Source organism: Carassius gibelio, chromosome A21 (genome assembly GCF_023724105.1).
Source record: "Carassius gibelio isolate Cgi1373 ecotype wild population from Czech Republic chromosome A21, carGib1.2-hapl.c, whole genome shotgun sequence".
Classification (NCBI taxonomy): Eukaryota; Metazoa; Chordata; class Actinopteri; order Cypriniformes; family Cyprinidae; genus Carassius; species Carassius gibelio.
The window spans coordinates 12,656,002-12,683,181 of record NC_068391.1 but is presented as its reverse complement, the minus strand read 5'-3'; the positions used below and the strand labels follow the sequence as shown (position 1 = coordinate 12,683,181).

The window sequence follows — 27,180 nt, the reverse complement described above, 5'->3', positions numbered from 1 at the left end:
GTGATAGGCCGGTGATTCATGGATGTAGTCTAGGTTAATTTAATCAAAGAGGAGTTTTTATTTTATTTTACCATAAGTATGGAATTCTAAATAGTTCTCTTGTCTGTTTGCTTTAATTTGCACACTTAAATTTGCATAGATCAATGGCTCTCAACTGTTCTCAAGGTCCCCTATTGTCCACAGCAATATTTAAAGTTTTTTTTTCTTAAAGGTTTAAAACTCAATTATAATTAAAATCACATTTCAGGATTTCGGTTTTAGTGCCTGCATGTTCTTCAGGGTAAATAATGAATTTATCCAGTAAAACATTTTAGAGCTTGGCTTAACTTATGTTAAATTTATATTCAATGCACAAAATGCACATGGTGTTTTATAATCTTATTCATTGTCATGATTTTTCCAGTTCTGAAAATCGCACATTTGGAATTAGGCTTTCTCATACTGTATATCCAGGTTTTCCGGGTTTGTGTGAATCTTGGTCTTTCAAAGGAAACAAAAACTACAAAAAAAGTTCACTGCATTTTCAATGGTGCCTTACAGCATTCATTAATAGTATTTGAAGTTTATTTCTATTTTTCTGTAACTGCTTTTTTGTTTTATCACTGTTAATGAGCAATTTGAGATATGAGTGTTTTACTGTGGGATTTATATAATACTCAGTTATTATAGGGAAAAAATGCTGTTCATGTATTACTGCTTGTTAAATTGACTGTGGCGTTCACCTCCTGTCTATGAATGGTCAAGGTTTTGATGATACTTCCTACCCTGGTAAAGAAAGTACTGTAGGTTTGGGTTCAGGTTCATCCTCATTTTTTTCTGCACAGACAACGATTGAGAGTGACCCTGCTGCTTTTGAGTTCCCATGGCAACAATCAGACACTGAAAAGAGAGTATACAACAGTATAAGCACTGTAAATGATATGCAAAATCTGTGCAAAAAAGACTCAACACAGATAGAGACTGTATGTGAATATTTAAATGGTGGGGGAGGAATTTTTCAGTGAATATTAAATTAAAACTGCTAATAAAAACATGGATATTTAAAGCATTGCAGATTTTTATGAATAGTTGTTTTATGCTTAACATCAAACATTATTTCATGACCCCCCAACCCATTAAAACCAGCGCTAAACGCCTTTCAAAATTGCGACATGTAGCTTAACCCAGTGTCAAAACTGTATTTTAAAAAGATGATAATCCAGAGTTAATGTAGTATGAAGCACAGATGACCCCGCTTTTTAAGGTGAACTCTTTAATAACATTGGTTGATAACAACAATATCTGTGGATTCCCTTTTGAAAGTGAACTCCACGCTGCATCCTCTAGAGGGCGCCATGGGAACTCTGTAAGTGTGACCGGTGTTGAAGCATGAATGAAATAACGACAATGAACTTGACAACGGTAGGCGGAAGCCTATGACGTAAGCAAATGAGCGACTGCGGAGAACACATCATCCTCTTTTCTGTCTTCAAGAGACCTTGTGTAGGAAGCACATATGTGTTTGACTCACGAGAGAGAAGGATGTGCTCACTGTTGCATTCGCGGAATTAATCAAGATTTTTGCCAGCGTTTGCACGAGCGTGTTCGCCTCACAGTCTTTTTGAGTTGTTAGGCTTTAGTTTGAGCCTCCTCTGCTCTGAGCCTCCTCATCCTCTCAGCCTAGGTGTGATTCTCTCTGTGAGCCTCCCTGATCAGCTTGAGCCAGGTAGCTCCCATCCCTTGCGAGTTGCTATGCCGAAATCACAGTTCCCAGTGCTGATTACGACACCTAGGAGCATGGTTAGTACTCTTAGCTTAGTACTCTAGCTATTGAGTCTTTGGCAGTGAGCTCTGCTTAGACAGAAACTATTAGTATGTAGGCTCTATTGAGAGCTTCACTAACTGTGTCTAGCATTTAGTAGTCGGGTCTCCTCTCATTTTAGAGAGCCGTTATGTTGAGACCGCCACCCTTAAGAGCTCCTCAACCAGGTTGGGTGTTGTTAGGCTTCCTCTCGTTTAAGGGAGTTATCCTGCTGAAGCCTCCACTCCTTATAGCCCCGCTTAGACAGCACTATTGGTTTGTAGGCTCTTTTTCTGTGAGCTTCGCTAACTGTCTTTAGCGCTGAGTCTAGTCAGGTCTCCTCTCGTTCTAGAGGCCTCTATGCTGAGGCCTCCACTCCTAAGAGCTTCTCTAAGAGGGTTGAGTGCTAGGCTTCCTCTCATTTAAGAGAGTCTTCCTGCTGAAGCCTTCGGTCTCAGAGCTCCATCATGGGTAGTGATTGAGTTTGTAGGCTCTTTCTTGAGCCTCGCTTACTGCCTCTGGCGCGGAGTGTAGCCAGGTCTCCTCTCGCTTTAGAGAGTCATTTTGCTGAGACCTCGACTCCTAAGGGCTCTCCTTCCAGGGTTGAGCGTTGTAGGTTTCCTCTTGTTCTAGATAGTCTTTCTGCTGAAGCCACGGCTCCCCAGAGCTCCGCCTAGGCAGTAAGAGAGGGGAAGTTGTGGCCTAAAGTTTGACTCCTAAACCTAAGGAGTGGGTTCGAGTCTCGGCAATGCCACAACTGGGTGCTTGAGCAAGGCACCGAACCCCCAACTGCTTCCCGTTAAGGAAGTGTAGGCTCTTCTATTCTGAGCCTCACCAACTGCCTTTGACGCTGAGTGTGGCTAGGTCTCTTCTCATTTTAGAGAGTCGTTCTGCTGAGGCCTCCAGTCTTAAGAGTTCAAACTAGGATTTAGTGTGTAGGTTTCTTCTCATTTAAGAGAGTCATTCTGCTGAAGCCTTCACTCTCCATAGCTCTGCTTGGACAGTTCTTTTGGTAGGTAGGCTCCTCTTCTTTTTGGGAGCCTCTCTAACTGTCTTTAGCGCTGAGTGTAGTCAGGTCTCCTCTCCTTCTAGAGAGTTGTCATGCTGAGGCCTCCACTCTTAATAAGCTTCACAAAGAGAGTTGAGTGTTAGACTTCGTCTCCTTTAGAGAGTCATCCTGCTGAAGCCTTCGCTCTTTAGAGCTCCATCATGGGCAGTGATATGAGTTTGTAGGCTCTTTCTTTGAGCATAGCTTACTGCCTCTGGTGCTGGGTGTAGCAAGGTCTCCTCTCGGTTTAGAGAGTCGTTATACTGAGAACTCCACTCGTAAGAGCTCCCCTGCCAGGGTGAGCATTGTTATGTTTCCTCTCATTCTAGAGAGTCGTTCTGCTGAAGCCTCCGCTTCCCAGAGCTCCGCCTAGGCAGTAAGAGACAGGAAGTTGTGGCCTAATGGTTAAAGAGTCTGACTCCTAACCCTAAGGTGTGGGTTCGAGTTTTGGCAATGCTGCTACTGGGTGCTTGAGCAAGGCACCGAACCCCCAACTGCTCCCCGTTAAGGAAGTGTTGGCTCTTCTTTTCTGAGCCTCACTAACTGCCTTTGACGCTGAGTGTAGCCAGGTTTCCTCTCATTTCGAGAGTCATTCTGCTGAAGCCTCCACTCTCCATAGCTCCGCTTGGACAGTACTGTTGGTAGGTACGCTCCTCTTTTGGGAGTCTCGCTAACTGTCTTTAGCGCTGAGTCTAGTCACGTCTCCTTTCATTCTAGAGAGTCGTCATGCTGAGGCCTCCACTCTTAAGAGCTTCTCTAAGAGGGTTGAGTGCTAGGCTTCCTTTAAGAGAGATTTCCTGCTGAAGCCTTCGGTCTCAGAGCTCTGTCATGGGTAGTGATTGAGTTTGTAGGCTCTTTTTTGAGCCTCGCTTACTGTCTTCAGCACTGAGTGTTGTCAGGCCTCCTCTCGCTTTAGAGAGTCGTTTTGCTGAGACCTCCACTTTTAAGAGCTCCCCTGCCAGGGTTGACTGTTGTTAGGTTTCCTCTCATTTTAAAGAGTTGTTCTGCTGAAGCCTCCACTCCCCAGAGCTCCGCCTAGGCAGTATAAGGAGTGTAGGCTCTTTTTTGAGCCTCGCTTACTGTCTTCAGCACTGAGTGTTGTCAGGCCTCCTCTCACTCTAGAGAGTCGTTATGCTGAGGCCTCCACTCTTAAGAGCTCAAACTAGGACTGATTGTGTAGATTTTCTCTCATTTAAGACAGTCATTCTGCTGAAGCCTCCGCTCTCCATAGCCCCGCTAAGACAGTACTATTGGTATGTAGGCTCCTTGTTTTGTGAGCCTCGCTATCTGTCTTTAGTGCTGAGTGCAGCCAGGTCTCCTCTCGTTTTAGAGAGTCATTATACTGAGACCTCCACTCTTAAGGGCTCCCTACCTGGGTTGAGCTTTGGCATCATGCCTGTGTCTTCTCGGACAAAAAAGAGGATAATGTTTTCTACAGATGCTCTTTTATATCCGCAGTTTCTACCATGGTAAATGTGCATGCTGTGTTGTCTCTACTTCCAAGAATGCGTGTAACAACCCTTTCATATTTTTATTTTGCATTTACCATGGTGTAGTAACACACATCTGAAGAACAGGGGGTTTCTTCTCTCCGGTACTATACTATAGTATACCGCTCTAACAAACGTTACTCATCTTAACTTACATTTTACACTAACTCTGTTGTTTGTCTTTCTTCCCATTGCTAATAACAGTGGACATCAGTGATTAGGATTTTCGTATTTATACATTTTAGTAGTATTTATTCATATTATTTCTTCATAATTAAATATATAAAGTATTATCCTATCACACTATTCAATACTGCTTTAAACAAACAGGAAGCTATTTTACTTGATACATCGGTTGATGCCCTCTAATGCTTGAGAAACACAAACTATGAGATTTAACTGACTAGAGAGCATTTAACATTGTTTATAGTACTTGACCCTCCTACGTGCATCTTTCAGTAATCTAAAGCTAAGTGGGTTTACTCCAGTATGATGTCAGTCATACACTCCATCGTCGTGACATTTAAAAACATGCAGTTATTGCAGCTCACTTAATTTTATGATATGCTGGGATATGGCATGTCTTTGTGGCAGTGCTTTAGTATTGAATTTATTCTGTTTTAGCCAGTAATGTAACTGCTTTTATCTGCCGTATTGTTATGGCATCAAGTATTCATTTTTCACAAAATATACTTTGTGTTATTGTACTTCTTTTTACATAGGCTTGTGCTTTGCAAAATCATACAGTGGAGGCAAACGCATTAAAAATCTGGTATTCAGTCTGAACAAAGAAAGAAAGAGAGTCATTTTAAAAATAACTGTTACATTTGGGGGAATTTAGAAAATATAAAATGAAGAAATGTTAATGTAAAATGAGTGAGAAATGCTTGACATTCTGCACTATTCCAATGTCACTGTTTAGCATAAATAAGCAAATTTCAGCCAGTATTGCTTCCACTGTTGTCATTAAACCTAAAGACTTAAAAAAAAAAAAAACACCTTGTGCCGATAATAATTTGCACATCAAAAGTATATATATTTCTTTACATCTAAGTTGGGAATATAATAAAAATATATATATATACTGACCTGAAGCATTTAAGTCTGAGATCTTTGCACTCCACTGCATATCAGCTGTTTTTTCCAGGAATCTCTGAATGTCTGTTGGTGTATCAGAACAAGGAGACTGCATGGATCCAAGCTGGCCTTGACATCCCTGCATGCATAGGCCCTAAAATGTGTGAAAGATTTAGACGAACTTAAGGCGAACTGTGTCATTTAGTAAATGAACAATCCAGTGCCCTTAATCATCATAGTTTCTTATGTCCTCAAGCTCTCCCTTTATCTTTCCTTCACTTTTATCTTTCCATGTCACAGTTGTTTTTGCTTTCTTTCTGCTATGTTGGTATATAAAGCAGCCTCGTTAATGGCCAACATGACCCCTCCCCTCCCCATACCTCCCATCTCTATTGTGTTTCCTGCCGCAGGAGTCCTCTTACCCCTCTGCCTGGCATAGAACCCTACTGGGAAGGGCAGGAAAGGAGCAGCTGCAGGCCTCCATCCTCCAGTCCTCTGTGAGTGCCTGCACCTTGTTCAGCAGTGTGCACTGCCTTATGTCGCATGCGTCCCATGTGCGCTGCTGGCCATGGTTGTTTTGGCAGGCTGTGAACCCATGTGCTATACACACAGGAGACTCAAATCTTAAGAATATGCCACCTTTTGGCACCACACATTTATGGTTAGCACCTCGAAATTAAAGGCACTTTCTGTTTTTTTTTTTTACTTAATTTCTCTTTTAGCCTATGTTAATACTTGTATACTTCTAATGGAAGCAGGAAAGTGTGCCAGAGGGTTACACATCAGAAATGTAAAGCTTGTATCATTTTTAAGCCCCTACAATAATTTAAGTTAAAACTAATTTTTGTTTGAAGTTATCTTTATTTTGAGGTGGCAGTAGTTCTCTTGGTGGTGTAATTGGTTATGTACTACACAAATAATTCCTCTTATCAGGGTTTGCAACGGTTAACTAATATAGAAATACTAGGGATAGTTACATAAAAAAAAACTTCACAGCTCAAAAATTGAAAAGTTTAATCCACTATAATATGCACTACATGAAGCTTTTTGCTTATTAGTCTTCCATTATAAGTGTATTTACCCGCGTTCCATTTCTAAATTAGGGACTTAGAACTGTTGGTGGAAACTGACAGCATACCAAACTACAGTCAACTTTAGGTTTTAAATAACCTAGTGCAAACCTTTAATTTGTTAGTTTTAACGTGACCTGCAGAGGGCGACACAGATCATTTAATTGGATTATAATAAGGCAGCACAATAAGAGCAGTGGAATCCTCTTCACTGAACTGGGTCAAATTAGTCATGAACGCTTTTCATAACACCACATTTATGCAGAATTAAGTAAGCAAGCAGACTTCAAATAATTTTAGCCTTTTAATGAAATTTCTGTCATATTTCACACAATCATCCCTGAATCAAATTTAATACAGCTCTCTGAACTCTCATCAAGTCACCCATTACATGGCTGGCCCTTCGCTTTGAGATGAATCCGAGGTGTGTGAGATGAGAGTGTGGATGTGAGTTTTGATGCTTTTGTGATGCATTCACATCTTTTAGTTAAGCCTCCTCAGTTTGCTTTCAGTTCTTCTTAGCGTTACTTTCTCTCCCAAATGGGTATCTGGGTGATCTGCTACTTTTCCTCCATCTGCCAAATGTTTTTTTTTCCTCATCCAGGTCCACATTTTCAAAAGTAGCATATCTATCTATCTATCTATCTATCTATCTATCTATCTATCTATCTATCTATCTATCTATCTATCTATCTATCTATCTATCTATCTATCTATCTATCTATCTATCTATCTATCTATCTATCTACCTACCTACCTACCTACCTACCTACCTACCTACCTACCTACCTACATGTCTGTTTATCTGTGTCATGCATTTATAATGTATATGGTAAACACACTTATATAATTGTGTATAATCTATTTCATAGCTTCAGTTTTATAACAATATTAAAATATTTTTACTTCCTGTATTCTAGATAATGCATTGCATGTGAACTTTTCTGCTACCACACATTTAAAGCAGTTTAAATAACATTGCACACATTAAGCCCACGGGCTGCCGAGGGCTGGCCTGCACTCTCTTTCATGTGTCTTAATCACCCCCATAATGTTTGTTTCAGATTTCTCCCTCGCAAGCACCTGAACCACTGCCTGTATTTCACCAACACACCCTTGCACACCAGAGGTTAATGTGCAGCAGTTGGTGTTCCTGCGTTCAGATAGCTTTTTGTTACAGTATTGTTTTGTTAGTGGATTTAACTTATATAAATGATAAAAATTGCACAGTCCTGGCATATTGTGAAGCTTATGCACTTTGTGTTGTTATTTGTAATTGCTTTTACAGTAAATGGTAATAGTAGTTTGAGCTTTTAATGAGATATCCTGTGCCAAAAAATGCATTAACTGTGGTACTATATTGTCTGACAATCATTCTTAAATGTTCAGCTCAGTTATTCCAGGAAGATTTTGAATTGTGTGACCTAAAATAGCAACATGTTTGTATGCATTTTTCATTTGCCATAGAATCTTGGTTTGAAGGTTGTTTTAAGTTATTATAAAGTTTAGGAGAAATTAGCATGGAAGGACAAGTACAGTCAGAAAAGGTTTATTTTGGTGGCCTCTTTGGTGGTCTGATACCATCTTTGTGTCGGCAACCCTGAGGTCATTATCTTTCACCACAACATTTAGTAGGAAAACAACTTGAAATGATCAGCTGATAATGATAATTAAACCTAAAACCCACACAAAATCTTTGATGTTCTATCATTGTTTTTATCCAACTTGCAAAATGAAAGCACAGCCTTGTTGACAAGCAAATCAATATCCGATCAAACCGTCTGTGCATTTAGTTTTCTTTTCATTCTCTTAACGTATTCTGTGTTCTATATTATGCCTCTAAACATTTGTTCGAGCAATGGTGGGGACTTTCTTTTGCTGAAGAGTGTGTATTGTGTGTTCCCTCTCCTTGGCTGGGGAAAAGCCTGCTTTATGGTGCACTATATTGTTGCTTGGAGCAGGCATAACGTCATTGCACCTGAGTGGTAGTCATCAATAGGCAGTTGCCATGGAAACCAAGCTCCATCACCGCAGCCATTACAAGCGAAAGTGTGCATGGTGTTATGATTCAGCAAAAACAAAGCTTCAGCCATTACATGTATATTTGTTACTGAATAAAGTATCATGGCTCCAACATTTTCAGATTTTCTCTCTTCTTTTCTGGATGATGCTTGTTATTTCTCGTTGTTTTGTCACATAAATACTCTCAGTTGGATATCTTGGAAAATGTCACCATCTATGATTAATGAGGACCCTCATTGTGATGTCTACCATTCACACACTAAACACATTTCATGAGAAAACAAAAAACTTAAGTAGTTGTGGCATTCAAATAGTGGTGACTGGAGAGTAAAAGGCCTTAACAAGGATGAGTTATGACAAGATATTTCCAGAAAAAAGAGTGAAAATTACAACCAACAATCAGACTTATTGTAATCATATGAAATCATCTCTTAGATTTCAGGGTGCTACTTTATGCGGCCTAAAATAATTGTGTAATTATTCTCAAGACCTGTGACCTAGATATTTTCAATCTGATTTAAAGATTACTGATCGTTTTTAATATGTAAAGTAACATAAAGATGCCTAAAAGGCAAGTAATCTAAATAATAGTTTACTTTTAGCTCACATGATTATGACCTTAAAGTAAACAAACCACTTAAGCAATCATTCTGGGTAATGCTTAAGAAGCAGAAAGTTGCAATTTTATCTTAAGAAATTACGGAGTCCCGCACATGACATTCAAGAAAAAATAAATAAATTGTGTGCACGATTTACTAATTCTTTCCCTTGATGCACTAAACGAGCACTGGATTTTCTAATTCTTTCCCTTGATGTACCAAACGTGCATACGATTTACTAATTCATTCCCTCGATGTACTAAAACGTGCGCACAATTTGTGTACACGATTTAGCAAATCAAGGGAATGAATCAGTAAATTGTGTGGGCAATATATAAATCGAGGGAATGAAATAGTAAATTGTGCGCACGATTTAGCCTACTTTTTTCCTGCATACCATGTGTGGGGCTCCGTAAGAAATGTTTCAAGCATGTCAAAAAATTTTCAGAAAACTGTTAACTGACTTAATAACAATGATAGCAATCATTTCAAGTAAATAAGCAAGTTTCAGTTGCTGAAATGTATATATACTGTTGGATTTTATAGCTTACGTCATGCTGACTTTACCTGTCACTTCAAGAGTTTTGGGTGTGATAGGATACTTTGAGATACCTTGTGTGCAAGACTGTCAGAAAATCTTTCACATTGTGTGTTGGTTTATTGTGGTGTGTTATAAGTATTTCTCACTTCAACAAATGCAAGCATTTAGATGAGTGACTAATATTGTCTAAGACATATTTTCAATTATAGGTCTCTGCAGAAAAGTAATGGGAGTTACCAGATAAGGGTGTTTTTACACCATGATACCTGACTGGTTGACGTTAAATGACGTTAGGTTTATGGGTGGGGTTAGGTAAGGGGGGTCATTTAGATTGCATGATTTAGAAACACCAAGCAGTTTGAAAACACGCACAAGGTGATAAACGCCCACTTTTGCTCTGCAGGGACCTAAGTCTCCATATTTTAACTTGAAACTACTATGACCATTACATAATTCATTATTAATTATTCTTTTCTTTTTTCTTTCCCATTTTTATAGATCATCTTCTGGAAAGGTTAGTCCAGAAAGTGTCCGCTCCATTGGACCTCCTTCAGAGTCCTCAGACGATGGTTTACGAGCTAAGAAGTTTCCTCAAAGTCCTGCCAAGGAGAAGGAGCTGTCTTTATACATGAAGACCAAGAGAGCAATAATTAGCAAGAAATTTAGCATCTCTAAGCAAGAGGCAGAGGCTACCACCCCAATTGAATTGATCAGTCGTGGCCCAGATGGGCGCTTTGTCATGGAACCCACAGATGTGGAAACCCCAGTTAAGGCACGGCGCATTGAGGGCTTCCCCTTCGTCGAGGAGTCCGACCTTTACCCTGAATTTCGACAGTCAGATGAGGAGAATGATGATCCGGGGCCCATGCCGCCTATGATGGCTACCCTCAGACCCCATCAGATCTCCCCCATTTCTTCTAGCCAGGAGTCTTACTTGCAGCCCCCAGCCTACAGTCCCCGCTTCCAAAGGCCCATGGAAGGCATGACTATCATGGAGACTAGTCGACTCCAGGCTACAGGGCAGATTCGTGGTGCTCCTCACTTTCGAGCCTTTTCCCATGGCCAGTTCTACAGCTACTTAGGAAGTCCAGGGGAACCAGAGCCTCCACCTCCTTTCTACATGCCTGACACCAGCCCTCTCAGCTCAGTAATGTCTTCTCCTCCTTACCACCTGGAGGGACCTTTTGGTCATCCCACCATCCCAGAGGAAATCGGTGAGGGAGAGATTCAGCATTATGCAGTCTCTGGCTACACCCTTCCCCTGGCGCACCCCTCAACCTCACGCTCTCCAGATATCTGGCAGCGGCCTGATTTTACCTTTGCCACAATTGAGGGTCCTCACTTTATTTTTCCACCCCCACACCCTTTGCATCTTCATCCGGAACCTCCCCTTCCTCCCCCTCTTGTTCTTCCTCCTAGTGCCCTCCATCCCTCCACCCTTCAATTATCTCCTTACCCTGGTATCCTGCAGCTACAGGCCCCAAAAAGCCGCCCCGGCAAGTCTCCCAGCAAGGTCAAGCCTCAGGGCCTTCCAGCCAAGCGTTTACCTATGCAAGAGGCACAGAGTTTAGGGCAGCTAAGACACACAAACCACGGTATGGGTGTACCAGTATTGCCTTACCCTGACCCAGTGTCTCACATGGTTGGCCCAAGCTCCTTCAGAAGCCTGGATACTCGATGGTACGAGCTTACACCCAGGCTTAGCCCAAGGCAGCCCCGCAGGATGGAACCCAGCATGGTAGTTCTCCAGCCATCCCGCCTCTCACCTCTAACACAGAGTCCTATTAGCTCTCATGAAGGCTCACCGGAGATTGTAGTACGCCCCAGGCCCCGTCCCAGTGTCATCCAACCCCAGATCCCTCCTGATATGTCTGAGATCACCCTTCAACCTCCTTCTTCAGCTAGCTTCTCTAGAAGGTCCACCCCCTCCTCCTCTCCTGCTCAAGGCCAAGGCAGCCGAAGGGCAAGTCCCAGCTATCGATCCCATATGGCATTTGCAACCTCAGCAGCAAGCTATCCATCACAGTCCCCTTCACCTCCTGTAGAAAGCAGCAACATTTTTGGGCAGATGCCAACTCAGAGGAGGACTGAGGAGGAGATCCTTCCATCAGAACCTTCTCCACCCCAGTTATCAGCTTCAGGGTAGGTGCACTAGGCCTGCAGTGTGTGGACTGATAAACCATTTACCATCTGGCTTAAGTGTAACATCTAGGATCCTTCAGGGGTCTCAGTGCAGAAATAACCACACTTTTGATTTTGGTATAACGCTACAGTTTGCACACATGGGCAAAATTATGTTTGCTGCTTGCCTAAAGCTGGTTTTAGTAATGTTAGAACTCATGCTTTCATAGAAACACTGCCCCAGATGCCTTGAATTATTCAAAACCATTCAAAACCATTTTCTACATAGACAAGTAGTGTTACAATTTTCTATGCCACTAATTCTGCTTTTCATGTCAGACATCCGATTTCATTCATAAGGTCTGTGAAGCACTTTAAAGCTCTTGTCTCAGATCAAAAGTGAGCGACATTAACCAAATGTGGTTGAGGGGGTAACAGATTCAAATCAAGTCAAGATGGATTATTTGCTTCACAGACGTGGTGACAGACCTTTTAGGGCTACGTTTCTGGAGAAATTTTAAGTTGTTTTAAAATGCAATAACGAAGCCCCTAAAAAGCCTGGAATCAGAGGCACACCACCACAGGATCTCAGCCTTTCATTCACTGTCATGCGTTACCCTGCTTTTCACCCAACAGGAGGAACCCCACATGTACAATAAAATTGACCAATCCCAGCTCAAAATGAAGCCCACTGTTTTGACTAACTCCAGGCTTTTTAGGCGACTCTCAGAGTGTATGGTTGGTGTGTCCAGCGCAACAGGCACAGGGCTCTTCTCCTCTTCCAAAGTTCAACACTTCCCCCTCTCTCCTGCCTCCTGTCACCCAGGTCACCCCAGGTCTGACTGCCAGGGGAGGCTTGTTGGGCGAATTGTGTTGCAGGGACTGTCTGCTCTCATCTGTTGAAATGTCGCCATCATCTTAAATAGGGCATTTGGTCATTCTTGATGACTCCTCGAGTCTTACCTGCTTTGTTTTTGATTGATCTCAGCTATCTGGGCAGCGTTGTTGTGACCAGGTCTTCTACACCGCAATAGGTAAGGGTTGGATCCATGTCTGAAAGAGGGGGGGGGCAGCAGGTGGGGCTTTTATTCACCTCGTCCTTTAAATGGGAATACAAGTCTTTGGGTCTTGCTTTCCTTTCGTTTATAACCAAGTTTACAGCTTTTTTTTTAAATACTTGTTTTCAGATAGCCACATATTTTAGTTCTGCAGTCTTGAATCCCATATGCATTCTGGTCTTAGTATGCATATGTACGTTTCCCAGTGATTGATTAGGAAACCCAGCACATTTCATTTAATTAACAACACAACCTCATGCTTGAGACGCAATAAAAATAAAAACAGAGCTTTAATATTGATTTTATGAGAATTTCTCCTTCTGAAATATGGTTAATATTAAATGACAACACAAACACTACTTGGAGTAGCTAGGAATTTAAACTCAACCTGGAAAAAGTAGACCATTCATTAGGGACCGTCTCAAGCAGGAGTTGCATGTAATACTTCATTTTAGGTATTGGTGCTTTATATTGCTTGAAAGTAGTTCAAGTGATTTAAAAACCACAAGCCTTCTACAGACACCTTGTATTATAAAATGCAAAAAAAAAAAAAACTTTATCACTTGTTTTGTGTAAGTTTGGACTGCAGAACACATTTCACAATCATGTAAAGCAAGTTTTCTTCCAAAACAGTTTCTGCACTTCCTTTACGATGGGGAAAGTACTATTGGCACCAGAAAATGGACCTTTTTAAGTTGTGGCTTTCACTTAATGAAGTGCTTTTCCAGAGTATTCCCCTTTAAAGTTCTGTTCCATGTGCAAATTGCCATGCATGCCATTGCTAAATATTGCTGTTCAGTTGAAAAACAAACAAATATCTGATTAAATTCTTGTTACATTTGTTGTCCAAGTGCTTTGTTTTATTTTTCATTATGTGACTGTTCCCAAGTAGCCATTATCCCCTCCCGCCATCTCTCCCCCTGTCAGCATGGTGAAGCCCATTTGTAGACAGTATTCATGTCTATGAGCACATTTCTGACAATGCTTTGTTGCTGAGCTGTGATTTTCCCCCCTCTACTAATGGCCTTTAATTTCTCTCGGCAGCCTCAGCAGAAGGACGTCCCTTCTATAATACTATTTCTGTTATTTTATTGTGCCTAGTGAGAGCTGTGAGTGTGTGTGTGTGTGAGAGAGAGAGTACTGTATGTGTGTGTGTGAGGCAGAGTATGCAGGCTGCCGGTTTAAGTGCCTCCATTCTGTATTTGGATGGGAAGACTGTACATACAAACTTAAATGTCTGCCATGGATCGATAGTTTCTATATGTAAATGTTTTTATAAGAAATAAAAAAATAGTACTTTACCATTACAGTTTTATTGTATTATGTATTTAAGTATGCTCAGCCATTGTAATTACCCCGATCTATGTCAGGATTTCTCTCTAAACCGTTACATAATGTTGGCATATTGATGTAATGTACACATTTAAAAAATAAAAAATAAAAATTAATTTCTTAATGATGAATAAAATATTTACATTTTATATATATATTTATAAATGTAATTCTGGGCAGGAAATTCCTGAAAATCTTTGATTATACCTCTCTTTACACTCAAATAAATGTTTTGCATCATACTTATCATGATAAACTGGACCATGCCTGGGTCAGATCATTTGAGTGCAAGAGATTCATGGGTAATCTGAGTTGCCTATAGCAAAAGTAACTTAATCAAACTCCATGTGATCACTACTATTAACAGTTTAACACACATGGCGAGCCACCGCACTACCCTTCCCATGTGTGATGGCTTTTCCTCTCTTTGCTTCCTGCACAGAAAACGTCGAGGTGCACCAAGTGGCTCTGCAGGGTCTGAGAGGATAGAAGTGCTGCGATATCAACGAGTGAAAACAGCCAAGAAAGTCAGCATTAACAATAACAACTCCAAGACCAGACGAAAGATGGGTGAGAAACAAGTCACAAGCTACTATAGTTTGTATACTATATGGCTGCTGTACAAAATATTAAGATACATTTGCTTATCATAAGTATACTATAAGCTCTATTCCAAAACCAAGTGAGTTGTTTTGTTGTATACTACCTTCTATGGAAGCATGCTTACTGAAATGGAAGATTATACTGTAAGTTACTGGTTTGGGTCGCTTGGATCCATTTTGAACAGCCTTTATGTTGGAGCACATCTATAATGACTTATTCTACTTGACTTGTTCTATGGAGAACAGCTCACTTCGATTTTAAACAGAGCGATAATATGCATTTTTATCAAGACAACATATTTATTTAAGGTGTAATATGACATCTTGGAAAATGCTAACATTAGCCTGATAGCACTGAAAGCAAACATCCCACCCTCCCTGCAATCGCCGTCCAAAGCCACGCCCCCTGAACGCATTTATGCACACAGACCAGAATACTAGAGACAACATAACTACAATAGGCTTCATCAGCGGTTCCCAATTCCAGCCCATGTTCCCAAGTGAAGTAAACCCCTGCTCAGGGAGTAGAAAGCAATGCACCCGGGGTTTTTATCGATAGGGATTTTATCGATCAGAACACAGTTCATTCACGCACAATAGCTCACTTCTAACGAGTTGGTTATCTGAATTGGGTGTGTTAACTAAGTGAGATGTGCAAAATATGTGCGAGAGGAGCGAGCGATTTGATTGGACGTACATTTCTTTGTCCTACGCCTCCCACAGAATATATAAATACAGATAAATATATTAAGACCACTTAACATAATGATTGCTGTCGGGATGTGAAGAGACTTTCAACCAGCATAACACAAATGTTTCTGAAGACAATCACCTATTGCACCTTTAAGAGCGAGCATTTTCTATTAAGGGAAAATTAGCATTTTCCTCATGGGTCATTTAAAATAAGATGCAATTTATGTTTGTAGGGCACTGATGTGTGAGAAGATGGTGTTAAGAGAGACTCTTTATAACAGAGGTTCTCCACATTGAAGTGCTCTCAGTTCTTCCTTTAACACTATAAAACCTTTTCCTAGAATACCTTTGGTCTCTGGCACTGTACTGATATGCTCACATTATAACATTTCATTATCACTTATTGTGTAGTGTGCAAGATGTAAGAAATAAGAGCTTATAATTCACAAAAAGTTGATTTTCCTTGATTTTTGCAGTGGTTTTCAAATGGTTCCACTTCAGAAACCCAGATTTTACATTGTTACCCATTAGCAACCCAGTTAACACAGCAGTAAAATTGTGTCACTTACAAAAAAAGAAAAGAAAAGTAATTTTAAATAATAATACAACATAAAATACATTTCATGTTCCTGGCACGCAACAAATGTTTATTGTAACTTAAAGGGTGAGTTTACCCAAAAATAAAAATTAGCCCATAAATTACTCATCCTCAAGTCATTCTAGGTGTATAGGACTTTCTTCTTTCAGACGAATGCAATTGGATATATATTAAAACTTGTGTTTGATCTTTCAAGCTATTTAATGGAACTCAGAAGGACTTTGTTCACCCGCCAGAGCCATGTGAGACACTTTTTATTATGGATGGGTGCTTTTTATTTAACTTGTTTTGGACTGATGCACTGCAACACTTGCTGAATGCCATGAAACAGTTTGAAAGATCAATGACAATTTTTATATTGTTTTTTTTTATAACACTGGATATAATTGGATTTGTCTGAAAGAATAAAGTCATATACACCTCAGATGCCTTGAGAGTGAGTAATTTATGGGCTTATTTTCATTTTTGGTTGAATTAACCCTTTAAGATAACATAATGTAATCTGTATTTTCTTTAACCATGTGTATTTTTGTTCATGGTTTGTTCTTAAAATTTAGATTTACAATTGACAATAATGTATAAGTAAATGCTGAACTTAACATTAACTACATTAATAAATGCTGTATAGGAACTGTTCATGTTAACTAATAAAGTTAACAAATGAAACCTTTTTGTAAAGTGTTACAGGTAACACTTTAGAATAAGGTTCCATTAGTTAATGTTAGTTAATGTATTAATTAACATGAACAAACAATGGATAATACATTTATTACTGTATTTATTCATTTTCGTTAATGTTAGGTAATGAAAATACAGTTATTCATTGTTAGTTCATGGTAATTCACAGTGCATTAACTAATGTTAACAATCACAACTTTTATTTTTAGTAATGCATTAGTAAATGTTAAAATTAACATGAACTAAGACTTATAAATGCTTTAGAAGGATTGTTCTTGCTTAGTTCATGTTAATGAAAGTAGTTAACTAACATTAACTAATGGAACCTTATTCTAAAATGTTACCGTGTTACCTATAGTTCAATGTACACCACTATTTAAAAGTTTGGGGTCAATAAGATTGTGAGTAGTAAAAAGTGACATTTATGTTACAAAAGATATATTTCAAACAAATATTGTTCTTAAGACATTTTTATTCATTAAAAGATCCTGAGAAAAAACCTGTCACAGTTTTCACAAAAATATGAAGCATTGCAACTGTTTTCAAAGTTGATGAAAAATGCAGGCTTGGTGAGCATATGAGACTTCTTTCGAAAATAAGTCTCAAACCTTTGAATGCTAGTAAACATTATATTAAAGCTTCCACTAAGAAAAAACAACTGGAGCACTGAACACTGTAATAATAGCAATACTAAAACAGAAATTTTCTGTTTTGTGATATAAGAGGCATGAAAGTATCACTGGTTTTAGTTACAGGATGAATGTTGAATATTAAAACCTATATTAAGACTAGATTAAACTCTTTTTGCTACTGGTTTACCTTAGTGTCTCACTGTAGAATTTTTTTCTCACTTTTCTCACTATCTGTCCTCACATGCTCATCAGTCTTTCTCTCTGTACAGGTGTACCCCCCTCTCAGACCCAGCAGCCCCACACCTCTCAGGTCCTCCAGCCAGAAGAAGTTCTCTACCTCCGCAAGAAGAAGAAAAAGTTGACTCGCCAGGACCCGTACACCCGCTTTTCTGCTCTGCTGTACCTCCGCCCGCCCCGAGAAGACCAGAAAGCCATTTTGGCTAGTATGTACACAGCAGACCCAGACCACGCCACTCTCCTCTGATGTCCCAGAGATTACAGGCTCTGAGCTCCTTCCACCCTTGCTCAGCCAGCCAACGACTTCAGATCCACCCCTGAATCCAATGGTTTACTCCTCTTTTCTGTTACGCTTAATGTATCACAAAAACATGCTTATGTTCCAAGGTTTTGCTCTAGTCCATTTACCTCAAATTCAGAAGGATAGGTCATCTTGAGCAGATTTAAAAGAATCTCTTAAATGCCTCATTTCATCTTAGTGACTCTTAACAGATGGTGCGTCAGATAAGGGAATAGCTGTCAAGCTTCTGTTTCATTCTGCCAACAGTAGATCACAGGGTTTTCACAGGTATACCTCAAACTCACCACAATCTCACTGCTGCTATACTGACAAACACAGAAGACGTTAGCAATCCGAACATTTGTTTGTATTTTTCTAATATGACATTCCACAGTGCATATTTCGAACATTTTAGCAAACCATCCATCATAAAGTGCAATGGTCAGTAAGATTTTCTGATGTTTTTGAAAGTGGTCTCTTATGCTCACCAAGACTGCGTATATTTGATAAATAAATACAGTAAAAACAGTAATATTTTGAAAAATGAATAGAATTTAAATAACTGTTTTATTTCAGTATGTTTTATAATGCAATTTATCCATGTGATAGCAAACTTGAATTCTCAGCAGTCATTACACCAGTCTTCAGTGTCACGTGATCCTTCAGAAACCATTTTAATATGTTGATTTGGTGCTCAATAAACATTTCTTCTTATTATTAATGTTGAAAACAAATGTACTGCTCAATATTTTTTGTGAAAACCATGATACATTTTTTTCACAATTCTTTGTTGATGAAAAGAACAGCATTTATTTGTAGAAATGAAATAGAAATATTTTGTGACGTGAAAAATCACTTTTGATCATTTTAAATGTGTCTGTGCTAAATAAAAGTATTAAAAAATCTTACTGACCCCACATTTTTTAAAGGGAAGCATATGAATTTGTAACATTTATAAGCATCCTGCACTGTGGATATTAGTGATGGTATGAAACAAGATTATGCATACGTTTGAGATCTCTACTCACACACACTATACTAAAACTAAGGAGGAAATGGAAACACTCTTTTACAAGCACAACAATTCATCTGTTAAAGCTACAGTACAGGCTAACACACAGGCTTGGATGGCAGCAACAGCCATTTGAATAAGGGAACATTTCATTTCAATGCAATTTTTGATAAACATATGCATACTCTATTACAGAAGCTGCTACAGTATATCCTTCTACACTTTTTGAACACAAACTTGCACTGAAGCAAAACCTTGGTGATTACTGTGAGTGACATTTTTAGTTTATGCCAACCTCACTTCTCTCTGTTATCAAGCTCTATTCAGAAAGTACTGTAGTAATGCCAAAAATACTACAGCTTCTTTAATCAATAAGACTATAAATTGTACTTTACTGTGAGGAGGATAGGATTTTGTGCCATAATAAACTATAGTATTTTTGTCATCAACATGCGATGCCCCCTTACATAAAAAAGGCATACAATAGGGCTTAATGCTTTTTTTTAAAATGATAAAAAATTGTATCTACTGCCTTTGTAGGCCATTTTCAAGCCTTTTAGTTTTTTTGGTTAAACCAGAAACGGCAACCCAGCGCCTGTCTCTTTCCTCTGTGAAGACCCTTTGGGGAAAATCTCTTTGGGATGAGAGGGCTATTCCCAGTGGCCAAAGGTTTATATTGTGTTTCTATCATCTAACGGTGCTTCTTTTCTACAGAAAGACATGTATTTTCACTGTCTGAACAGACATACCTGGGCAAATGTACATTTTAGTGTGCTAGCCATTGTCCAAAGGGGATGTAATGGCCGTCAGACGAGAGGTGGCATGTTCTGTGTCTTATCACTTGTACAGATGTGCATTGAAAAATGTCTAAAACTGTATCAAATGGCTGAACATTGTGCTGTTTCTTCAGCCTGGGAAAATTATTCAAATCGAAAAGCAAGTAAAGGTGAACCCTCGACCTCCAAATAGCAGGTTAAAGGGGTTATTGGTGCGTGGTTCATGGCTAAGCCCCTCCCAGCGGCCAATCACCACATTATAAGGTGCTATAAAAAGTCTTCAGACTGAACTCTGTTAATAATATGTATATCATTAATTTGATCTTCCAGCAGATAATGGCTGCTGCTTAAAGGTGCCGTAAGGTTAGTGAAATTTCAACAAAATTTTGTGAGCAAAAAAGTTTTGTTTTGTGGTTGAAGTCTCATGTTTGGAAATTTTGCGTGAGGGTGAAAGATTTCCCCTTGTAGATTTCGCAATAGGTTTCAATTTGTCAGCAGATTGGCTGCATTGACAGAAAACTTGGTTTGAAAGTGAACTTTGTCTGAGCTGTGCAACGTACATCGCTACTATTATTCATAAACAGTGGCCCTTTTTGGCCCTGCGAAATTTCGTCAAAATTCGTCTGCTGTGGCATTTTGAGGGTCATCAATGATATCGACATTTTTACTTGACTAGCATCAGAGCGTTAAACATTAGCGAGTGTGAGTTTTGAGATATGAAGCGTACATGTTGGTTGGAGAAGCTATGCTGTAGTTGTAGCTCCCGTCTGGTGAAGAGTTTATAAGTTTGTTTGGATGTAATGTTTGCTTATACATGACAGGCCAGAGCATTACATGCTCCCTTGTACCTTTTAGGCGTCAGAAATGGTCAACCTTTGTGGAAGATGTTGATTTGGATCAGGGGATTGATTGATTTTCAAAGAGTCAGACACCATTTTAAGCTTTAGGCTTTAAATTTTGAGCAAAGACTTGATTGTTCACACTTGTAATTGTTGTTTTATTTGTAAATCAAGTAACCAGATTAGATGAGACCTACTTGCTTAGGTATTCTATTTATGTGTCAGAACACACTTTTTTAGGTAGATAGAGGCATCTGATAATCTCGTTCATTCGGGATATGTGCCTATCTTAAGTATTTTTTGATCCATTTCACTGGGCAATTGTCAAATATGGTGCTTTCTAAAAGATATACAACTATTTAATTATCTAAACATTGTGTTCCTTTTTTTATTTAAAGCCTTCATACAAGAGAATCTATCTCTTGATTAATATCGAAATTAATATCCAAAATGCTAGGAATGTACTGTAATATGTCAAAAAAAAACTGTATATAATATAATAGCATATATTGCACAATGTATTATAAAATTTTAGTCATTTTGAATAAATTGGCCAAATATATGCACGCAACAGAAACTATTGATATAAAACATATTGTCATATATTGGATTCAGTTTCCAATATGTTACTTTTTCCTGAGGGTTGGAATGTATGAGAGCATTTTTGAGCCAAAAGAGCTATATTAATGTGTTGTAAATGATTCAGCCCTCTTGCATTCACCCTCACATTGGATTTACAACTTGTTTATTTTGTCAGTGAACGTTTATTATGTCTAAACCCAAAAGGATACCAGTCTAGCTAACATTCTGCTTTGCAGAAAACTTCTGCAACTGTAGCATCAATCATTGAACAGATTGGCTAACTCTAGAGCGGCCGGTTAAATTAGATGTTTTTGAGAGGCAATTAATGCTAAATTGATTCGCCTCATGGGTGGTGTAAGATTCATTGTAACACTTTCTGAACTTTTTAGTAGCATTATAGCCATGCTAGAGATTCATTCATGCATTAGTTATTTATTATTATATTGTACTGATTTTATATGCCATTAATATCTAAACAATGATGAAAGCATTTTATTGCTTTTGACAAAACATCTCAAGATTAGACTTTTTCCATTCCAGATCATTCTCAGAGGTGCATAATTTTTAATAAAATCATCTTAGTAAATCTCTGTTCCTTTGTATTGTTTTATTATGGTCATGTCATGTTGCTAGCATCTTCTACTTTGCATCTTCTAGTTTTTTTTCATGACTCGTTCACATTCACATTTATGTCCTGAGCGGACACTTGCTTACCAAAGCAACTTTCAAGAAAGTGCACATTTCGCAGAACTGGCAAATGCCCAAATACTACTTCATCTTGGAATGAAAGATGCTTTACTCATAGGCAATCCGGTTTTAGCTTGTCTGTCGATTGTTAAGTTGCAGAAGATGTTTGGATCCTGATTTATGCCACCATTGGCATTACTTTAACCGTTTGCTTCCAGTCACAGAGAAAGAGCTAAAATGTTTGAAATGTAATTTATGAAAGTCTAGAGAAGTTTTTGAGAGTCTAACCCTGTTTATTATATACATGTTTACATAATAAACAAAGAATAGGTTTCTATTTATTACCTTTGTAGCATGATTTTGGGATTTTGCTGAATGTTACTGAACCAATCAATCATAATATTGGTGCAACAAGATATGATATTATATCTTATTATATAATGAAATATAATAAGTGTTTATTATATTTATTTAATTTAAACAGAGAGGAACATTGCACAAAAAACTGGCACTTGTAGATACACAATTCTGTCATTTACCTTCATGTTGTTCCAGAATTGCTTTCTTTTGTGTAAGATACTTTGAAGAATGCTTCTGTTCACAAAATGTAAAAGCACTGAGACATTTTTTTAAATATCTTTTGCTTTCACAGAAGAAAGTAAAAAACAAGAGGGGGGTAAATGATGACAGAATTTCAGTTTTTAACTGATTGCTAATGACAAGCAATGACACCACTTAACAGAGGTAAAAAAAAAAACAAGTCTTGGTTAAATTATGGTAACCCTGATGTTAACGTCAGTGTCGACATAACAGATGTCCCAAGTGAGACCCAATCACCTCTGAGCCACTTCCCCTACATACGGTTATATAAGATGGCGGCATGCATCCACTAATTCAGGATTGTGCTGAGTAGCCGAGAAGCATCCCGGCTTTCAGCGCAGTTCAAGGTAGTGGCATGAGGGATGTAACATCACTGTTCCCTCCTTCAGGGAACAATGGTTAAATAACATAACCAACACTTTTTTTTTCAGTCAATCACGTTCAACGTCATGTTGACACTGATGTTAGGAGTCCCAATGGAATGCGCCACAACCAGAACTGTGTTACGAGAATTGATGGCGAAAGTTCTGGTAAGCATGCTTGCCAGGACAGATGTACCTCAATCCGTAACATGCCCAAAGCCCCGTAAGCCAGATAACATATCAGTGGTAAGTGCTTACTAAGGAAGCCAAAAGGAGTTCCATTCCAATTCTCACAATATTATATCAGCAACTGTTGGGGTGCGGACACACATCCATGTAAGAATACCTAGTCACAAGATACTGTCTTAACCCAATTTTAGGGGTGCACAGCAGAAATGACAGCAAGTCCAGGGAAAGACATGGGTTTACCAAAGGAAACCATACCCTGGAAAAAAACATACAGGATTATCCAAGGAGAATCCCTTGAATGGACACCTAGTCCAGTTCAAGGGTTGACCAAAGCATTCATCACAAGTACTAGACCCAGTAACAGGCTCCTCTGCTGAGTCTGCACGCCTCTTAGTGTTGGAGGAGCTTGACCACCAGAGTTCAGCACAGGGAACTTTCTGGCTTACAGGCTCTACCTGCTACTCTGCAGCCTTTACCTTCTGCTGACCTCCAAAGCAAACAAAGAGTTGGTCAGAGCATCTAAAGCTCTGGGTGTGTTCCACATGAATGCGCAAAGCACAAATGGACACAACAAAACAAGGGATGGATGTGCCTCCTCCAGGAGCAGTGCTTGCAAGTTCACCACCTGGTCCTGAAAGCGAGTAGAGGGAACTTTAAGGAACATAACCAGGCTGGGGTCTCAGGATAACGTGAGAGTCAGCCAGACCAAACTCAATCCATGATTCGTCGAACAAAAATGCTTGCAGGTCACCAATCCTCTTGATAGACTTGTGCATGACCAGGAGTGCTTGCTTAAATGATAGGATCAACTGGGTCAAGCATATCAAAAGGAGCTTTCCATAGTCCTGCAAGAACCACAGAGGAATCCCAAGAGGGCATGAGGTGCGATCTAGACAAATTCAATCTTCTCACACCTCTCAAGAACCTGATGATCAGGTTGTGCTTCCATATGGATCTTACATCCACTGCATCCTGATGTGCCACAATGGTGGCAACATACACTTTCAAATTGGAGGGCAGCCTCCAATGCTGACTGGGTATCTACAGAGGTCATATTGATGAGAAAAACACCAGACCACACTTCACAGCATAAGCTCTCATAGAGGGGGCTCTAGCCTGAATGTTACTGTCAATCACAGCCTGTGAAAGGCCAGTGAGGTCTACCGCATCCAATTCAGAAGCCAGGTGTGCAGGTCCAAAGACCGGGACGTGGGTGCCAGACAGTGCCCTGCCTCTGAGAAAGAAGATACTTACTCAGGGGGATTCTCCAGGGAGGGGCTGTCACGAGGATGATAAGGTCAGAAAACCAGGACCAGGTCAACCAATACGGCGCAACCAGAAGCACCTGCTCATCATCCTCCCTGATCTTGCACAAAATCTGTGGGAGTGATTCCTGGGAAGCCATCTAAGCTTCCCCGAATTGACTCCAAATAAGCTGGACCGCCTGGGGATGGAGTCTCCATTCTGTCAAGCTGTCATAAGAGTGCATCAGCTGCATGATTTAGCTCACCTGGAACATGAACAGCCACTGAACGAATTCAGGCAGTTCAGCACAGATTGGGCACACTCATTCATGTGATGTGCTGTCATGTTGACCAAGTTCAGTTCCATACCGAGAAACAAAATGCTCTGCACTGAGGGGAGCTTGTTGTTTTCCCAGTTGACACTCCACCCAGAGAACATCCACATACCCCCTGGCCACTCCACCATCGAGGGTAGTGAATAGGGAGGAGCTCGAACCTGACCGGGCCGTGTACGGGGCCTTCTGGAAAGTAAGGCATTGGGCGGGGTGGGATGGGGCTGAGAGTCATATCCGGAGCCCAGATACCAATCATCCAGCCTCGAGCTCTCAGGAGATGGAGGCGAGGTCATCTCCAAAACAATGCTACATTTCTGACTCTGACTGAGCTGCCACCAATTCCGGGGGCTGCTCAGTAGAGTCTTCAGCATCTAAAGACAAAACCCCCTTCTCTGATGCAGCGATCAACATCTTATATTCTTCAGGAGCCTCAAATGAGATACTGTAATGGGTCCACCATGGGATGGACTGGCCAAAATCTGATTGAGTGGATGCACTTCACCATCTTACCTGAATGTATGGAGAGTGGCTTTACATGCAAATTCCACTCGCCAGTAGTTATGGGCCATTTCTTGTCATGCTCAAAGGTGATTGGGGCTCCCAAGTGAGACACCTAAATGTCAGTGACGACGTGACACCAAATGTGACTGACTGAAAGGGAACGATTTTTCTTCACCAATGTAAAAGAAATAGTGACACATATGATAGTTTGAGAAGTAGAGCAATGACATGAATTCATGTGCTCTTTCAAAACTTATTATAAAAACTTATGCAGAGGTTTAAGCAGAAGAAATTCAGAACGCTTTTAACCCTTAAAATGACCCTTTTTATTCATGACAGTTGCATATATTATATATCCGTGAACAAATGTACAACTCTATTTCAATTATTGATGCCACTAATGAGTTAACAAACTAACCTATTAGTTAACTTCTCAAAAGATGACCTCTTATAGTACATCAGGGATACAAAAAGTATATGAATAATCATGCTGCTCATTGTTTTGGTACACAGTTTCAGATCAAGAGGCAGAATGCATGGAATCAGCACAATGTACGGGATGAGAGAGTGTGGTGGTCATGTCCAGCAGACCCATATACCAGAACTTCTACAAGTAAATAAATAAAAAATGCAAATCATGCAATATATATTTTTTGTAAATGAGAATATGTGGTACACTGTGGCTGTTGATGGATAAGTGGTCATAGAGTCGTTTTACTGTCTGTCTCTGTGGTTTATGGAGACATGTAGCAGTCTACAGATGGAATATATTATAACATTCAAAGTTACACATGCTATTAGAATTGCAAACCAAAATGGAAGGTGTAATCTATTATTTTAGTTTTCTGTGTTTTATTTCATACAGTACAGCTCTGGTTCAAGCAATACAAAATCAAAGAAAAACATGATGACACGATGTACAGTAAGAGACAAAACCCTTATTAAAGTGACATTTTTGTTATCTTCCCAAAAATCCCATTTCAGAGAAAGCATGTTCTGAATATTATTTAATAAATGATTCATGCTCATTTTTAGAGAACCATATATATATATATATATATATATATATATATATATATATATATATATATACTGTAAATTAACTATTCTCAATATCTTTTTAGAAATATGCCTATTTTAAATGGTTGAAATGGTTCACAAAATGACCATTACCAGTTACTGAATTTTGCATAAGTCAAATCATGCAGTGTAGAAATTGATTTTTTATTTCTTTATTTTTGATATGTAGTCCAGCTACAGTGCTGTTTGTCCAGTCAGCACAAGATCTTGTGTCTGTTGACTAAAACGACATTAGGCGGTCTGTTGTGGGGGTAGAATGTGTGGCACCTGCAATATGTATAGCAGCACAGTCCAAGATATATGTATTCTGTATTCTTATAGTCAAAAGACTTTACCAGTAGAAATATTTTGACAGTATGTACTGTATGTATGAATAACAGATATTTATAATTATGTAATGAAGGCGGATTGTGGAATCTTTAATTTTGTACTGCGAGAAAAACAGAGAAGATTAGTTCCAATTTAGCTGTCTTGTTTATGGAGAAATACAATATATGTTCTTTCTGCTGTTAGATGCTCACGGTAGCAAGGTGTGGTCATTAGCGAATAGCAGATGATGCAAACTGCTTTTGTAGTAGGTACTGTATGTATTCTCACAACCACCGTAATTTTTTCTAGAGACCTCAGTGTGGTGTGTAAGCATCCATACCATTGAACATATATCATGACTTGGTGCTATTGCTGATATATTTTGTGGTCCAGACCAGAGATAACTCTGTGCCTACCATTTCTCATCATCTTTCCTGTAGATTAACAAAGTAAATGAGAGAAAACCACACATGAATACCTGAAAAAATGTACTTTGTTACATGAATGTGCTACCGAAAACTCGAGATGAGCTTCAGCATTTAGAAAATACTTGATCCAGACACTTGGCAGTTAGGAAAACAAAGCGGTTATAATTATATGGTACAAAATAGTTTTGGCAGTTTTCATTTGGTCAGGTTTTTTTTTTTTTTTTTTTTTGCTTAGTATTTTGTTAAAATGTATTTTTGTCACGGGCCTTCATTTGTGATTTTATAATTTCCTTGCTTTATTATTATTATTATTATTATTATTATTATTATTGTAGAATAGCAATGTTAACCCTTTTAGTAGCTTCAGCATAGGTTGAA

General features: G+C 39.2%; 1 protein-coding gene across 5 annotated transcripts in view; it reads left to right on the top strand.

The window, feature by feature from the left end:
* LOC127942181 (protein turtle homolog B-like) overlaps positions 1–21,657 on the top strand; it is an 89,752-nt gene extending 68,095 nt beyond the window's left edge. For 2 of the 5 annotated variants that reach the window (XM_052537822.1, XM_052537821.1), the window contains exons 18-21: positions 5,806–5,892; positions 10,126–11,769; positions 14,581–14,708; positions 17,611–21,657. In XM_052537822.1, the coding sequence (XP_052393782.1) occupies positions 5,806–5,892; positions 10,126–11,769; positions 14,581–14,708; positions 17,611–17,825 (2,074 nt within the window). In that variant the 3' untranslated portion in view covers positions 17,826–21,657. Of the gene's footprint in view, positions 1–5,805; positions 5,893–10,125; positions 11,770–12,736; positions 12,783–14,580; positions 14,712–17,610 lie in introns of those variants that run through there. The other 3 variants (XM_052537825.1, XM_052537824.1, XM_052537826.1) reach the window with 2 other exon arrangements.
* Positions 21,658–27,180: the final 5,523 nt, after the last annotated feature.